The 17,384-nt window shown below is 48.2% G+C and overlaps 1 protein-coding gene across 9 annotated transcripts in view; it reads right to left on the bottom strand.

The window, feature by feature from the left end:
* LOC144495195 (ciliogenesis and planar polarity effector 1-like) overlaps positions 1–17,384 on the bottom strand; it is a 216,085-nt gene that overhangs the window by 125,669 nt on the left and 73,032 nt on the right. For all 9 annotated transcript variants that reach the window (XM_078215234.1, XM_078215228.1, XM_078215235.1 and 6 more), the window contains exons 17-18: positions 15,442–16,516; positions 12,966–13,102 (exon numbers count right to left, since the gene is read on the bottom strand). In XM_078215234.1, the coding sequence (XP_078071360.1) occupies positions 12,966–13,102; positions 15,442–16,516 (1,212 nt within the window). The remainder of the gene's footprint in view (positions 1–12,965; positions 13,103–15,441; positions 16,517–17,384) is intronic.

Raw genomic sequence — 17,384 nt, 5'->3', positions numbered from 1 at the left:
CAGTGCAGGACAAATAACAGATACACCAATCACAGTGCAGGACAAATAACAGATACACCAATCACAGTGCAGGACAAATAACAGATACACCAATCACAGTGCGGGACAAATAACAGATACACCAATCACAGTGCGGGACAAATAACAGATACACCAATCACAGTGCAGGACAAATAACAGATACACCAATCACAGTGCGGGACAAATAACAGATACACCAATCATAACGCAGGACAAACAACAGATACACTAATCACAGTGCAGGACAAATAACAGATACACCAATCACAGTGCAGGACAAATAACAGATACACCAATCACAGTGCAGGACAAATAACAGATACACCAATCACAGTGCAGGACAAATAACAGATACACCAATCACAGTGCAGGACAAATAACAGATACACCAATCACAGTGCAGGACAAATAACAGATACACCAATCACAGTGCAGGACAAATAACAGATACACCAATCACAGTGCGGGACAAATAACAGATACACCAATCACAGTGCAGGACAAACAACAGATACACCAATCACAGTGCAGGACAAATAACAGATACACCAATCATAACGCAGGACAAATAACAGCTACACCAATCACAGTGCAGGACAAACAACAGATACACCAATCACAGTGCAGGACAAATAACAGATACACCAATCATAACGCAGGACAAATAACAGCTACACCAATCACAGTGCAGGACAAATAACAGATACACCAATCACAGTGCAGGACAAATAACAGATACACCAATCACAGTGCAGGACAAATAACAGATACACCAATCATAACGCAGGACAAATCACAGATACACCAATCACAGTGCAGGACAAATAACAGCTACACCAATCACAGTGCAGGACAAATAACAGATACACCAATCACAGTGCAGGACAAATAACAGATACACCAATCACAGTGCAGGACAAATAACAGATACACCAATCACAGTGCAGGACAAATAACAGATACACCAATCACAGTGCAGGACAAATAACAGATACACCAATCACAGTGCAGGACAAATAACAGCTACACCAATCATAACGCAGGACAAATCACAGATACACCAATCACAGTGCAGGACAAACAACAGATACACCAATCATAACGCAGGACAAATCACAGATACACCAATCACAGTGCAGGACAAACAACAGATACACCAATCACAGTGCAGGACAAACAACAGATACACCAATCATAACGCAGGACAAACAACAGATACACCAATCACAGTGCAGGACAAATAACAGATACACCAATCACAGTGCAGGACAAATAACAGATACACCAATCACAGTGCAGGACAAATCACAGATACACCAATCACAGTGCGGGACAAATCACAGATACACCAATCACAGTGCAGGACAAACAACAGATACACCAATCATAACGCAGGACAAACAACAGATACACCAATCACAGTGCAGGACAAACAACAGATACACCAATCACAGTGCAGGACAAACAACAGATACACCAATCACAGTGCAGGACAAACAACAGATACACCAATCATAACGCAGGACAAACAACAGATACACCAATCACAATGTGGGACAAATAACAGATACACCAATCACAGTGCAGGACAAATAACAGCTACACCAATCACAGTGCAGGACAAACAACAGATACACCAATCACAGTGCAGGACAAACAACAGATACACCAATCACAGTGCAGGACAAACAACAGATACACCAATCATAACGCAGGACAAATAACAGATACACCAATCACAGTGCGGGACAAACACCAATCACTTTCCCATGATGTATCAGATGTCAAAGACTTGTTCTGGCAATGCCTGGTCGCTGCATTCACTGCCACAATCTAATGACAGTAAGAAGTTTAACAACACCAGGTTAAAGTCCAACAGGTTTATTTGGTAGCAAAAGCCACACAAGCTTTCGAGGCTCTGAGCCCCTTCTTCAGGTGAGTGGGAATTCTGTTCACAAACAGAACTTATAAGACACAGACTCAATTTACATGAATAATGGTTGGAATGCGAATACTTACAACTAATCCAGTCTTTAAGAAACAAAACAATGGGAGTGGAGAGAGCATCAAGACAGGCTAAAAAGATGTGTATTGTCTCCAGACAAGACAGCCAGTGAAACTCTGCAGGTCCACGCAACTGTGGGAGTTACAAATAGTGTGACATAATTATGTCACACTATTATGTCACACTATTATGTCACACTATTTGTAACTCCCACAGTTGCGTGGACCTGCAGAGTTTCACTGGCTGTCTTGTCTGGAGACAATACACATCTTTTTAGCCTGTCTTGATGCTCTCTCCACTCCCATTGTTTTGTTTCTTAAAGACTGGATTAGTTGTAAGTATTCGCATTCCAACCATTATTCATGTAAATTGAGTCTGTGTCTTATAAGTTCTGTTTGTGAACAGAATTCCCACTCACCTGAAGAAGGGGCTCAGAGCCTCGAAAGCTTGTGTGGCTTTTGCTACCAAATAAACCTGTTGGACTTTAACCTGGTGTTGTTAAACTTCTTACTGTGTTTACCCCAGTCCAACGCCGGCATCTCCACATCATGACAATCTAATGACACAGTAAGAGTTTTAACAACACCAGGTTGAACTCCAACAGGTTTATTTGGTAGCAAATGCCATTAGCTACCAAATGGCATTTGCTACCAAATAAACCTGTTGGACTTTAACCTGGTGTTGTTAAACTTCTTACTGTGTTTACCCCAGTCCAACACCGGCATCGTCACATCACAATCTTATAACCACAGACTGGAGGTGATTGACAAAATGGAAATGCTTTGTTACACAACAAATGGTTGGGGTCTGGAATGCACAGAGTGTGTGGTGGAGGAGACATTTCTTCACCCAAAGAGTGGTGAGCCTGTGGAATTCATTACTACAGGAAGTAGTTGATGCCAAAACATTGAATATATTCAAGAGGCGGCTGGATATAGCACTTGGGGCAAATGGGATCAAAGGTTATGGGGAAAAAGCAGGATTAGGCTATTGAGTTGGATGATCAGCCATGATCGTGATAAATGGCGGAGCAGGTTCGAAGGGCTGAATGGCCTCCTCCTGCTCCTATCTCCAATGTTTCTATATTTCGATGGAGGCAGGATCAATGGAGCCTTTCACAAAGGGAACTGGATTGTTATGTAAAGTGGAAATTGTTGCATGGTTACAGGGAGACGTGGGCGACCTACACTGGTGAATTGCTCCTTTAGAGTGTTGGTATATTCGATCGGCCTCCTACTGAACTGTAACCATTCTATAATGTAATCGGTTCAAGTACAATCTCAACCATCAGCTGTTCAGGGCCTGACATTCAAACTATCCTGAGAACATGGGTCTTTTAAAAAATTAATTTATAGAAATATAGTAACATAGAAACTAGAGGCAGGATTAGGCCATTCGGCCCTTCGATGTGGGCCTAACCGTAGGCCAGAATTTATTATCCACCTCTAATTGCCCCTTGAGAAGGTGGTGGTGAGCTGCCAAGTTGAATCACTGCAGTCCCTGAGGTGTAGGTACACCCACAGTGCTGTTAGAGAGGGAATTCCAGGATTTTGGCCCAGTGACAGTGAAGAAACATTGATATATTTCCAAGCCAGGATGGTGAGCGACTTGGAGGGGAGGCTCCAGGTGTTGGTGTTTCCAGGTATCTGCTACTCTTATCCTTCTAGATGATTTGATTTATTGTCGCATGTATTAGTATACAGTGAAAAGTATTGTTTCTTGCACCATATACAGACGAAGCACAGCGTTCACAGAGAAGGAAAGGAGAAAGTGCAGAATGGAGTGTTACAGTCATAATAGGGTGTAGAGAAAGATCAACTTAATGTGAGGGAGGTCCATTTAAACGTCTGACAGCAGCAGGGAAGAAGCTATTCTTGAGTTGGTTGGTACGTGACCTCAGACTTTTGTATCTGTTTCCCGATGGAAGAAGGTGGGAGAGAGAATGTCCAGGGTGTGTGGGATCCTTGATTATGCCGGCTGCTTTTCTGAGGCAGCGGGAAGTGTAGACAGAGTCAATGGATGAGAGGCTGGTTTGCATGATGGACTGGGTTTTGTTCATGACGCTTTGTAGTTTTTTTGTGGTCTTGGGCAGAGCAGGAGCCATACCAAACTGTGATACAACCAGAAAGAATGCTTTCTATGGTGCATCTGTAAAAGTTGGTGAGAGTCATAGCTGACATTCCAAATTTCCTTAGTCTTCTGAGAAAGTAAAGGCATTGGTGGGGCTTTCTTAACTATTGCGTTGGCTTGGGGGGACCAGGACAGGTTGTTGGTGATCTGGAAACCTAAAAACTTGAAGCTCTCGACCATTTCCACTTTGTCCCCATTGATGTAGACAGGGGCATGTTCTCCTTTACACTTCCTGAAGTCGATGACAATCTCCTTCATTTTGTGACATTGAGGGAGAGATTATTGTTGCTGTACCAGTTCATCAGATTCTCTATCTCATTCCTGTACTCTGTCTCGTCATTGTTTGAGATCCATCCCATGTGCCTGTAAAAAGGAAAGATAGGAAAGGTAGGATTCGAGAGCCGTGGATAACCAGGGAAATTGAGGATCTGATCACAAAGAAAAGAGGGGCGTATGTTAGGTCCAGGCAACTGAAAACAGATGGAGCTCTGGAGGAATACAGAGAGAGTAGGAAAGAATGCAAACGGGGTGTTAGAAGGGCAAAAAAGAGGTCACGAAATGTTCTTGGCAGACAGGATTAAGGAGAATCCTGAGGCATTCTATTCATACGTTAGGAACAAAAGAGTTGTCAGGGAAAAAGTCGGACCTCTCAGGGACAAAGGAGGGGAGTTATGCTTAGAACCCAAGGGACTAGGGGAGATCCTAAATGAATACTCACAAAGGAGAGGGACTTGTTGACTGGGAGTGTCTCAGAGGGAGGTGTTAAAGAACAAAGAACAATACAGCGCAGGAACAGGCCCTTCGGCCCTCCAAGCCCGCGCCGCTCCCTGGTCCAAACTAGACAATTCTTTTGTTTCCCTCCATTCACACTCCATTCATGTTGTGATCTAGATAAGTCTTAAACGTTCCCAGTGTGTCCGCCTCCACCACCTTGCCCGGCAGCGCATTCCAGACCCCCACCACCCTCTGCGTAAAATACGTCCTTCTGATATCTGTGTTAAACCGCACCCCCCCTCACCTTGAACCTATGACCCCTCGTGAACGTCACCACTGACCTGGGAAAAAGCTTCCCACCGTCCACCCTATCTATGCCTTTCATAATTTTATACACCTCTATTAGGTCACCTCTCATCCTCCGTCTTTCCAGTGAGAACAACCCCAGTTTACCCAATCTCTCTTCATAACTAAGCCCTTCCATACCAGGCAACATCCTGGTAAACCTCCTCTGCACTCTCTCTAAAGCCTCCACGTCCTTCTGGTAGTGTTGCGACTGGAACTGGGCGCAGTATTCCAAATGCGGCCGAACCAACGTTAGAACATAGAACATAGAACAGTACAGCACAGAACAGGCCTTTCGGCCCACGATGTTGTGCCGAGCTTTATCTGAAACCAAGATCAAGCTATCCCACTCCCTATCATCCTGGTGTGCTCCATGTGCCTATCCAATAACCGCTTAAATGTTTCTAAAGTGTCTGACTCCACTATCACTGCAGGCAGTCCATTCCACACCCCAACCACTCTCTGCGTAAAGAACCTACCTCTGATATCCGTCCTGTATCTCCCACCACGAACCCTATAGTTATGCCCCCTTGTAATAGCTCCATCCACCCGAGGAAATAGTCTTTGAACGTTCACTCTATCTATCCCCTTCATCATTTTATAAACCTCTATTAAGTCTCCCCTCAGCCTCCTCCGCTCCAGAGAGAACAGCCCTAGCTCCCTCAACCTTTCCTCATATGACCTACCCTCCAAACCAGGCAGCATCCTGGTAAATCTCCTCTGCACTCTTTCCAGTGCTTCCACATCCTTCTTATAGTGAGGTGACCAGAACTGCACACAATATTCCAAATGTGGTCTCACCAAGGTCCTGTACAGTTGCAGCATAACCCCACGGCTCTTAAACTCCAACCCCCTGTTAATAAAAGCTAACACACTATAGGCCTTCTTCACAGCTCTATCCACTTGAGTGGCAACCTTCAGAGATCTGTGGATATGGACCCCAAGATCTCTCTGTTCCTCCACAGTCTTCAGAACCCTACCTTTGACCCTGTAATCCACATTTAAATTTGTCCTACCAAAATGAATCACCTCACATTTATCAGGGTTAAACTCCTGTTCTATACAACTGCAACATCAGACCCCAACTTTTATACTCTATGCCCCGTCCTATAAAGGCAAGCATGCCATATGCCTTCTTCACTACCTTCTCCACCTGAGACGTCACCTTCAAGGATCTGTGGACTTGCACACCCAGGTCCCTCTGCGTATCTACACCCTTTATGGTTCTGCCATTTATCGTATAGCTCCCTCCTACGTTAGTTCTACCAAAATGCATCACTTCGCATTGATCTGGATTGAACTCCATCTGCCATTTCTTTGCCCAAATTTCCAGCCTATCTATATCCTTCTGTAGCCTCTGACAATGTTCCTCACTATCTGCAAGTCCAGCCATTTTCGTGTCGTCCGCAAACTTACTGATCACCCCAGTTACACCTTCTTCCAGATCGTTTATATAAATCACAAACAGCAGAGGTCCCAATACAGAGCCCTGCGGAACACCACTAGTCACAGGCATCCAGCCGGAAAAAGACCCTTCCACTACCACCCTCTGTCTTCTGTGACCAAGCCAGTTCTCCACCCATCTAGCCACCTCCCCCTTTATCCAACCTTTTGCACCAACCTACCATGAGGGACTTTGTCAAACGCTTTACTAAAGTCAATATAGACAACATCCACGGCCCTTCCCTCGTCAACCATTCTAGTCACTTCTTCAAAAAACTCCACCAGGTTAGTGAGGCATGACCTCCCTCTCGCAAAACCATGCTGACTATCGTTAATGAGTTTATTCCTTTCTAAATGCGCATACATCCTATCTCTGAGAATCCTCTCCAACAACTTCCCGACCATGGACGTCAAGCTCACCTGCCTATAATTTCCCGGGTTACCCTTCCTAACCTTCTTAAATAATGGGACCACATTAGCTATCCTCCAATCCTCTGGGACTTCACCTGTGTCCAGTGACGAGACAAAGACTTGCGTCAGAGGCCCAGCGATTTCATCTCTTGTCTCCCTGAGCAGCCTTGGATAGATTCCATCAGGCCCTGGGGATTTGTCAGTCTTTATATTCCCTAAAAAACCTAACACTTCCTCCCTTGTAATGGAGATTTTCTCTAACGGGTCAACACTCCCCTCCGAGACACTCCCAGTCAACACTCTAACGAGTGTTGACTCGTTAGAGGAAATCTCCATTATAAGGGAGGAAGTGTTAGGTTTTTTAGGTAACATCAAAACTGACAAATCCCCAGGGCCTGATGGCATCTATCCTAGACTGCTCAGGGAGACAAGAGATGTAATTGCTGGGCCTCTGACGGAAATCTCTGTCTCTTCATTGGACACAGGTGAGGTCCCTGAGGATTGGAGGATGGCGAATGTGGTCCCGTTATTTAAGAAGGGTAGCAGGGATAACGCGGGTAATTATAGGCCAGTGAGCTTGACGTCCATGGTGGGGAAGTTGTTGGAGAGGATTCTTAGAGACAGGATGTATGTGCATTTAGAACGGAACAATCTCATTAGTGATAGACAGCATGGTTTTGTAAGAGGGAGGTCGTGCCTTACAAATTTGGTGGAGTTTTTTGAGGAAGTGACAAAAACGGTTGGCGAAGGAAGGGCCGTGGATGTCGTCTATATGGATTTCAGTAAGGCATTTGACAAAGTCCCTCATGGCAGGTTGGTTAAGAAGGTTAAGGCTCATGGGATACAAGGAGAGGTGGCTAGATGGGTAGAAAACTGGCTTGGTCACAGGAGACAGAGGGTAACAGTCGAAGGGTCTTTTTCCGGCTGGAGGTCTGTGACCAGTGGTGTTCCGCAGGGCTCTGTACTGGGACCTCTGCTATTTGTGATATATATAAATGATTTGAAAGAAGGTGTAACTGGTGTTATCAGCAAGTTTGCGGATGACACGAAGATGGCTGGACTTGCGGATAGCGATGAACATTGTCGGACAATACAGCAGGATATGGATAGGCTGGAAAATTGGGCGGAGAAATGGCAGATGGAGTTTAATCCGGATAAATGCGAAGTGATGCATTTTGGAAGAGCTAATGTAGGGGGGAGTAACAAAATAAATGGCAGAGCCATCAAGAGTATAGAAACACAGAGGGACCTGGGTGTGCAAGTCCACAAATCCTTGAAGGTGGCAGCACAGGTGGAGAAGGTGGTGAAGAAGGCATATGGTATGCTTGCTTTTATAGGACGGGGTGTAGAGTATAAAAGCTGGAGTCTGATGTTGCAGCTGTATAGAACGCTGGTTAGGCCACATTTGGAGTACTGCGTCCAGTTCTGGTCGCCGCACTACCAGAAGGACGTGGAGGCTTTAGAGAGAGTGCAGAGAAGGTTTACCAGGACGTTGCCTGGTATGGAGGGTCTTAGCTATGAGAAGAGATTGGGTAAACTGGGGTTGTTCTCCTTGGAAAGACGGAGAATGAGGGGAGACCTAATAGAGGTGTACAAAAGTATGAATGGTATAGATAGGGTGAACAGTGGGAAGCTTTTTCCCAGGTCGGAGGTGACGATCACGAGGGGTCACGGGCTCAAGGTGAGAGGGGCGAGGTATAACTCAGATATCAGAGGGACGTTTTTTACACAGAGGGTGGTGGGGGCCTGGAATGCGCTGTCAAGTAGGGTGGTGGAGGCAGGCACGCTGGCATCGTTTAAGACTTACCTGGATAGTCACATGAGCAGCCTGGGAATGGAGGGATACAAACAAATGGTCTAGTTGGACCAATGTGCGGCACAGGCTTGGAGGGCCGAAGGGCCTGTTTCCTGTGCTGTACTGTTCATTATTCTTTGTTTTGTCATGGTAGTGGTTGTGGCTTTGGAAGGCGCTGTCTAAGGAATCTTGGTGAATTTCTGCAGTTCATCTTGTAGATGGTACACATGGATGTCACTGTGCATTGGTGGTGGAGGGATTGAATGCTTATGGGCGGCACGGTGGCACAGTGGTTAGCACTGCTGCCTCACAGCACCAGGGACCTGGGTTCGATTCCGGGGTTGGCTCACTGTCTGTGTGGAGTTTGCATGTTCTCTCCGTGTCTGCATGGGTTTCCTCCGGGTGCTCTGGTTTCCTCCCACAGTTTGAAAGACGTGCTGGTTAGGTGCATTGACCCGAACAGGTGCAGAGTGCGGCGACTAGGGGAATTTCACAGTAACTTCATTGCAGTGTTAATGTAAGTCTTACTTGTGACTAATAAATAAACTTTAAACTTTGTGGAAGGAGTAGCAATGAAGCGGACTGCTTTGTCCTGGATGGTGTCAAGCTGCTTGAGTGTTGTTAGAGTTGCACCCATCCAGGCAAGTGTAGAGGATTTCATCAAATTCTTGACTTGTGCCTTGTGGAAGACAGGTTTTGGGAAGTCAGGAGGTGAGTTACTCACCACAGGATTCCTAGCCTTTGATCTGCTCTGGTAGTCATAGTATTTATATGGCAGTCCAGGCCAGTTTCTGGCCAAGATGTTGATGGTGGGAGATTCAGTGATGGTAATGGCAATGAATATCAAGGAGGGATGGTTATATTCTCTCCTGTTGGAGGTGATCATTGTCTGGCACTTGTGTGGCATGAATATTATTGCCATTTATAAGCCCAAGCCTGGATATTGTCCAGGTCTTGCTGCATGAACTGTTTCAGTAGCTGAGTTATCGCGAACATTGTGCAATCATCAGAAAACATCCCAACTCTGTCCTTATGACGGAGGGAAGGTTATTGATGAAGCAGCTGAAGATGGTTGGGCCTAGGACACTCCCCTGAGGAACTCCTGCAGAGATGTCCTGGAGCTGAGGTGACTGACCCTCCACAACCACCTTCCTTTGTGCCAGATATGATTCTAACCAGTGGAGAGGTTTCCCCTTGATTCCCATTTTGCTTGGGCTCCTTGATGTCGTCCTTGATCGAATGCGGCCTTGATGTCACTCTCACCTCACCTCTGGAATTCAGCTCTTTTGTCCATGTTTGAACCAAGGCTGTGATAAGGTCAGGAGCTGAGCCCCTGGCAGAACTTAAACTGAGTGTCACTGAGCAGGTTATTGCTGAGTAAGTGCCACTTAATAACATTGTTGATGACCCCTTCCATCACCTTCCTGGTGACTGAGAGTAGACTGATGATGCATCAATTGGCCATGTTGGATTTGGACATACCTGGGCAATTTTCCACATTGTTGGGTAGATGTCAGTGCTGTAACTGTACTGGAAGAGCTTGGCTGGGGAGCGGCAAGTTCTGGAGCACAAGTCTTCAGTATTATTGCTGGAATGTTATCAGGGCCCATTGCCTTTGCAGTATCCTGTGGCTCCAACCGTTTCTTGAAATCACGTGGAATGAATCGAATTGGCTGGAGACTGGCATCCAAGGTGCTGGGGACCACTGGAGGAGGCGGAGACGGATCATCCACCCAGCACTTCTGGCTGAAGATTGCTGTGAATGCTTCAGCCTTATCTTTTGCACTCATGTGCTGGGCTCCTCCATCATTGAGGATGGGGATATTTGTGGAGTTTCCTCCTCCAGTGAGTTGTTTAATTGCCCACCACCATTCACCACTGGATGTGGAAGGACTGCAGAGCTTAGAACACTCCTGTCTGGTGATTGTCGAGCATATCAGGTAGACAATGTTGGCCACTTCTTGCCTTCAAAGAACCGCACAACCTCAAACAGACCATTGTTCGCAGCAAACTACCCAGCCTTCAGGAGAACAGTGACCATGACACCACACAACCCTGCCACAGCAACCTCTGCAAGACGTGCTGGATCATCGACACGGATGCCATCATCTCACGTGAGAACACCATCCACCAGGTACATACTCTTGCAACTCGACCAACGCTGTCTACCTGATACGCTGCAGGAAAGGATGTCCCGAGGCATGGTACATTGGGGAGACCATGCAGACGCTGCGACAACGGATGAATGAACACCGCTCGACAATCACCAGGCAGGAGTGTTCCTTTCCTGTTGGGGAACACTTCAGCAGTCACAGGCATTCAGCCTCTGATCTTCGGGTAAGCGTTCTCCAAGGCGGCCTTCACGACATGACAGCACAGAATCGCTGAGCAGAAACTGATAGCCAAGTTCCGCACACATGAGGACGGCCTCAACCGGGATCTTGGGTTCATGTCACACTATCTGTAACCTCCGCTACTTGCCTGGGCTTACAAAATCTCACTAGCTGTCCTGTCTGGAGACAATACACATCTCTTTAACCTGTGCTTAACCCTCTCTCCATTCACATTGTCTGTACCTATAAAGACTTGATTACGTGTAAAGACTCGCATTCCAACCATTATCTTGTAAACTGAGTTTGTGTCTGTATTTGCCCTGTTTGTGAACACAGCTCTTCACTTACCTGATGAAGGAGCGAGACTCCGAAAGCTACCAAATAAACCTGTTGGATTTTAACCTGCTGTTGTGAGACTTCTTACTTGGAGAAAGATCACAGTTTTTACTGAACTTGTGAAACTTCCTTCATGAGTTTGGAAATCCATTACACAAGAATTCCAGAGTCACTAACAGCATAGAAGGAGGCCATTCAGCCAATTGAGTCAATGCTGGTTCTCGGTAAAGCAATCCCTCATCCCTTTAAGCCAACAGGTTTATTTTCTACAAGTGCCCGTTCAATTTCCTTCTGAAATCATTCTGTTTCCATTCTGCCACCCTTGTGGGCAGTGCATTCCAGATCATTAGCACTCATCTGTCAAAGCATTCCTCCTCACACCCCGCCTGCATCTCTCGCCCAAGACTTGGCTGTGTCCTTATATCAAGTTGAGGGGGCACAGTTTTCAGTTCCATTGGTGAGTGTTCTCTGTGTAGGATTGGTATCCTCTCCAACTGGGCTTTATGAAACTTCAAAGTCAAAGCCGAGGTTAAGTTGTTTAGGGATCTAAATCGGATGAACTAATTAAGTCCTTAAGACATAGGGGCAGAATTAGGCCACTCGGCCCATCGAGTCTGCTCCGCCATTCAATCATGGCTGATATTTTTCTCATCCCCATTCTCCTGCCTTTTCCCCATAACCTCTGATCCCCTTATTAATCAAGAACCTATCTATCTCTGTCTTAAAGACACTCAATGACCTGGCCTCCACAGCCTTCTGCAGCAAAGAGTTCCACAGATTCATCACTCTCTGGCTGAAGAAATTCCTCCTCATCTCTGTTTTAAAGGATCGTCCCTTTAGCCTGAGGTTGTGCCCTAATTGTCATTTAAACTAGTTTGAGCTCTTTGTATGGGACATTAGGATTCTTTTATAAAGAAGAAGTTTGTGGTTGAGGCAAACCCCAAGTCTGTGTAATTTTGTCCTTTATAAAAACCTAAAGTCAAGAACAGTCCATAAGCATGGACCGCGAACACAGAGTCCTTTGTCAGACAGGGGATGTTCTCAAGCTTGGTTACAGTGCAGGTGACTGCGTAACAAGAAGGATGTGATCACATGAGAATGTGGAAAGAGGATTTGTGAAAATGTTTGCCAGAATGGAGAATTTGAACTCAGATTGGATTGACTGGGGTTGTGTTCCTTGGAACAGCGTAGACTGAGGGGAGATTTCAATTGAGGTGCATGAAGCTATGAGGAACCTGGACAGAGTTTGAATATGGAGCATCCACCACTCAGAACATTAATGTACAAATTGAATAACAGGTTCAAAAAGAATGTCTTGAATTTAATCACCAAGGCACTAAAAGGTTCGAGACCGTCAGCCTTGCTTCCAGAAGGTTCACTGGCCCTTCCTTTCGCTCAGTAGCTCTGCCCCATCAGAAATTTCTGAACTTACTGTATGAAGGGTCCTTCAATATCAGCCTCCAAGTCGATGATGGGTGTATTCAGAGATCTCGGGTACCCTGTATCCACACTGCTCTCCCTGTCCAGCTTTATCCTGGATTGCTGAGACTGCCACTTCCTCTGTGAGTTCTACAAACAAGACACAACAACAATCAAAGCAGTTGCTCAGAATGGGAAAATCATTTGCATTGTGCATTTCTCAACCCCAAGAAGATCTGAAGTGATTTACAGCCAGTGATGTACTCTGAAGTGAAGTCACTGTTGTGGTATAGAATAAAGGACCATAGAATCCCCACAGTGCCGAGAGGCCATCCAACCCATCGAGTCTGTACCGACTCCCTGAAAGGGCATCCCAACCAGGCTCTGCCCTCCACCCTATCCCTGTAACCCCACACATTTAGCATGGCCAATCCACCAAACCCGCACATCTTTACACTGTGGGCAGAAACCGGGCACCCGGAGGAAACCCACGCAGGCACGAGGAGAACGTGCAGACTCCACACAGACAGTGCCCGAGGCTGGAATTGAACCTAGGTCTCTGGCGCTGTGAAGCAGCAATGCTCACCACTGTGCCAGTGTGGGAGAGACAGCAGACAGTTTGTATACATAAGCTGCCATGAACAGTAATGTGGCAATGATCAAACAATCTGTTTTAGTTACGTTAATTAAGTAAACAGTGTCAAGGGCAGTGGGAGGGGGGGGGGAAGGGGTAATGGCAATATGGAGGGAATGGGATTCGGCAAGAAGGGTGAGAGCAATGGGGAGGAGAGGGGTGGGGAGCAGGAGCGGTGAGGAGGAGCGGGGAGCGGGGAGCGGCGGGGAGGGGGGAGGGGCGGGGAGGGGGAGGGGCGGGGAGGGGGAGGGGCGGGGAGGGGTGGGGCGGGGAGGGGTGGAGGGGGGGAGGGGAGGGGTGGAGAGGAGAGGGGGAGGGGAGGAGTGGGGAGGGGGGGGCGGGGAGGGGGAGGGGCGGGGAGGAGGAGGGGCGGGGAGGGGGAGGGGTGGGGAGGAGCAGGGAGGGGTGAGGGGCAGGGCAGGGAGGAGGGGCGGGGTGGGGCGGGGAGGAGGGGCGGGGCGGGGCGGGGAGGAGGGGAGGGGTGGGGCGGGGAGGATGGGCAGGGAGGAGGGGTGGGGAGGAGAGGAGGGGTGGGGAGGAGAGGAGGGGTGGGGAGGAGTGGAGGGGCGGGGAGGAGGGGCGGGGAGGAGGGGAGGGGCGGAGGGGAGGGGCGGAGGGGAGGGGCGGAGGGGAGGGGCGGAGGGGAGGGGCGGAGGGGAGGGGAGCGGCAGGGAGGGGAGGAGGGGGGGCGGGAAGGAGCGACGGGGAGGAGGGGCGGGGCGGACAAGGGGCTTGGCAAATAGCAAGAGGAAGGGGAAAGGGTGAAGGGAAGAGGAAACGGGGGGGGGAAGGGGCGAGAACTTGTGGGAGGGAAAGGGGTGAAGACAAGATACGGGAGGTGAGGGTAAGGGGCTGAGTGGGAGGGAAAGGGGGAAGGAATAGGGGCAAGAGGAACATGAAGCAGAGGGGCAGGAGACAAAGGCAGCAGGTACGGAAGCACCCTGTGTGATTCTGTGCTCTGCAACCTCTGATCACAGGTTGTGAATCAAGTGTCTACAGGTCAAAATAGGTAACCAGTGTTCCTGAACCCGAACAAGTGGTACCATCCCGCCTGGACATTGGGAGAAAGATAATGGTGAACTCTGTGGGCCATTATCCTGCCAAAGCCTAGAGGCCAGGCTCAAAGTCACACACTCGAGTTGTGTGGGTGAGTTACTGACAGCTGCCTGGAAGCTGTCTCTGCAGAGTGGAATTTAACCTTCATTTTACAGGGAAATGCCAGAGGACTGAGAATTGCCAACACGACACGCCTTGGTGAAGATAAGCTCAGCAACTCCAGGCAGTCACTGTCGTGGTGGAGAAGTGTTTAGAAATGATATGTCGGACAAAAATTTATAGTCGCTCGAACAAAAGCAGGTTAATTAAGGAAAGTCAGCAGGCACTTGTTCAGGGGGAATCCTGTTTAACTAACTTGCTGGAGATTTTTGGATGAGGAAACGGAGCAGGTTGACGAGTTTATTGCTGTTCGTCTACCTAAAGCCATTGAACCCGTGGAATAAAGAGACAGCATCAACATAGCTCCGGAATTGGTTGAGTTACAGGACACAGAGAGTGATGGTTAATGATATTTCTTGGACTGGAGGCAGGATTGTAGTGGAGTTCCCCAGGGGTCAGTGTTGGGTTCCTGCCATTCCCTGGTATATCTCAGATGGCTTGGATCTTGGTGTACAGAGCACAATTCCAAAGCATTGTGACCTATGAGGAGAAGAGTGTGGAACGGTGTTTCTGAAAGGGGACAATGTTTGCAGGGGGAACAGGAATAGGCAGGGAAGTGACACTGGGTCAAACATTCCCGTTGTGCAGCTGTTCTATAATTCTGTGAAATCAATGGGGTGAAAGCTGTGCTGTAACATACCCTGTGGTTGCAGTTCTCCAATGTTTCAGCCTTCAGGTCCCCGTCCAGCAGCCACAGTGAGCGGAGGATGGCAGGCATCGATGTTCTGACCCGTATGACAGTCCTGTGGTCCAGTAACTTCTCCACTTTGTGAGGGCCACAGAGCAGCCTCCGTTCAGACCAGCGGATCATCCATTCCAGCAGCTTGGCTGTGCTCTGGAACCGGAGTTCCAACTCAGGGGTGAGGTCCTCCTCCAACAGAGCAAACACTGAGCAGCTGGGAGTTCGCTCAGTCCTTTTGGTGGAGCAGGCAGGGTCAGGAGCAGCTGCCCTGCTCTGGACCACATTTAACTGACTGGGTAAAGAGTGCAACTTTAACCCAAACAAGCCTCTGCCCCTCACCCTGCCTCCAGGGCCAACAGCAGGAAAATAACGGTGGATCTGGTGCTCTTGTGACAATCCTTCAGAGTGGACAGTGGATTGGAGTAGTCCTGGAGTGGGAGAGGAGGCTGGAGGTTTCGATCCTCCCCCACAGCCCAGCTCAGACATGAGGTGGGAAGAGTTCTTTGTTCTGGAGGCCTGCCTGGCAGCTGTGCTCCGGCTCTGTCGCCGCTTTAATGTGGTGTGAACCTGGAATACCAACGAGTTCAGCTCCAGCTCCTTCAGGTGGGCAGAGCAGCTGCCCAGCAGGGGGACAGCTGGCTCCTCATTCACAATCCGGTCTCTCTCCAACAGGTAGCTCAGGAACAACTCCAGGAACTTGACATACTCTTCGTCATCACGTTCAAACTCCCAGGAGCCAACCACAGGCAGAGCCACTGTGTGACCCTGGGACGCTCCGTCCTTTCTCACTCTCCTGCAGTCTGGACCGTTGTCCCTGCTGGCTGAGCTCCTCTCGAGACTGGGCACTGTGTTCCTGCAGTCTGGACCGTTGTCCCTGCTGGCTGAGCTCCTCTCGAGACTGGGCACTGTGTTCCTGCAGTCTGGACCGTTGTCCCTGCTGGCTGAGCTCCTCTCGAGACTGGGCACTGTGTTCCTGCAGTCTGGACCGTTGTCCCTGCTGGCTGAGCTCCTCTCGAGACTGGGCACTGTGTTCCTGCAGATACAGAATAAAGCCCCTGTTTGCACTCGGTTACACAGGTTTATGAGCAGTAATACAGCACAGGAGGCCATTCAGCCCATTGTTCGCATGTTGGCTCTTTGGTATATCTAACCAATGAATTCCACTGAGCGGCTCTTTTTCCAGAGCTCAATAAACAACTCGATCTAATTCTCTATTGAAAGTTATTACTTCAGGCAGAACACATTCCAGATCACAGCAACAGAGACAACATGTTTCCTCACCTCTGCGTCTTTTGCTCTTCACCTTAAATCTGCATAGAAACAGAAGATAGGAGCAGGAGGAGGCCATTCGGCCCTTCGAGTCTGCTCCGCCATTCAATATGATCATGGCTGATCATCCAGCTCAATATCCTGATCCCACCTTCCCCCCATATCCTTTGATCCCCTTGGACCCAAATGCTATCTCCAGCCGCTTCTTGAAAACATTCGGTATTTTGGCCTCAACTATTTCCTGTGGTAGCGAATTCCACAGACTGACCACTCTCTGGATGAGGAAATGTCTCCTCATCTCTGTCCTAAACAGTTGACCTCGTATCCTCACACTGTGACCCCTGGTTCTGGACACCCAACTCGCTGCCGGGGGAGGTAGTGGGAGCAGATACGGTCGTGACTTTAAGGGGCGTCTTGACAAGTACATGAATAGGATGGGAATAGAGGGATATGGTCCCCGGAAGGGTAGGGGGCTTTTGTTAAGTCAGGCAGCATGGTCGGTGCAGGCTTGGAGGGCCGAAGGGCCTGTTCCTGTGCTGTAATTTTCTTTTGTTTTTTATACACCCCATCATCAGAAAATCCTCCCTGCATCTCCCCTGTCCAGTCCTGTCAGAATTTTATAAGTCTCTATG

The sequence above is a fragment of the Mustelus asterias genome, chromosome 6 (assembly GCF_964213995.1).
Source record: "Mustelus asterias chromosome 6, sMusAst1.hap1.1, whole genome shotgun sequence".
In the NCBI taxonomy this organism is placed as follows: Eukaryota; Metazoa; Chordata; class Chondrichthyes; order Carcharhiniformes; family Triakidae; genus Mustelus; species Mustelus asterias.
The sequence above is the reverse complement of the archived record's forward strand: the minus strand, read 5'-3'. Positions and strand labels throughout refer to the sequence as shown.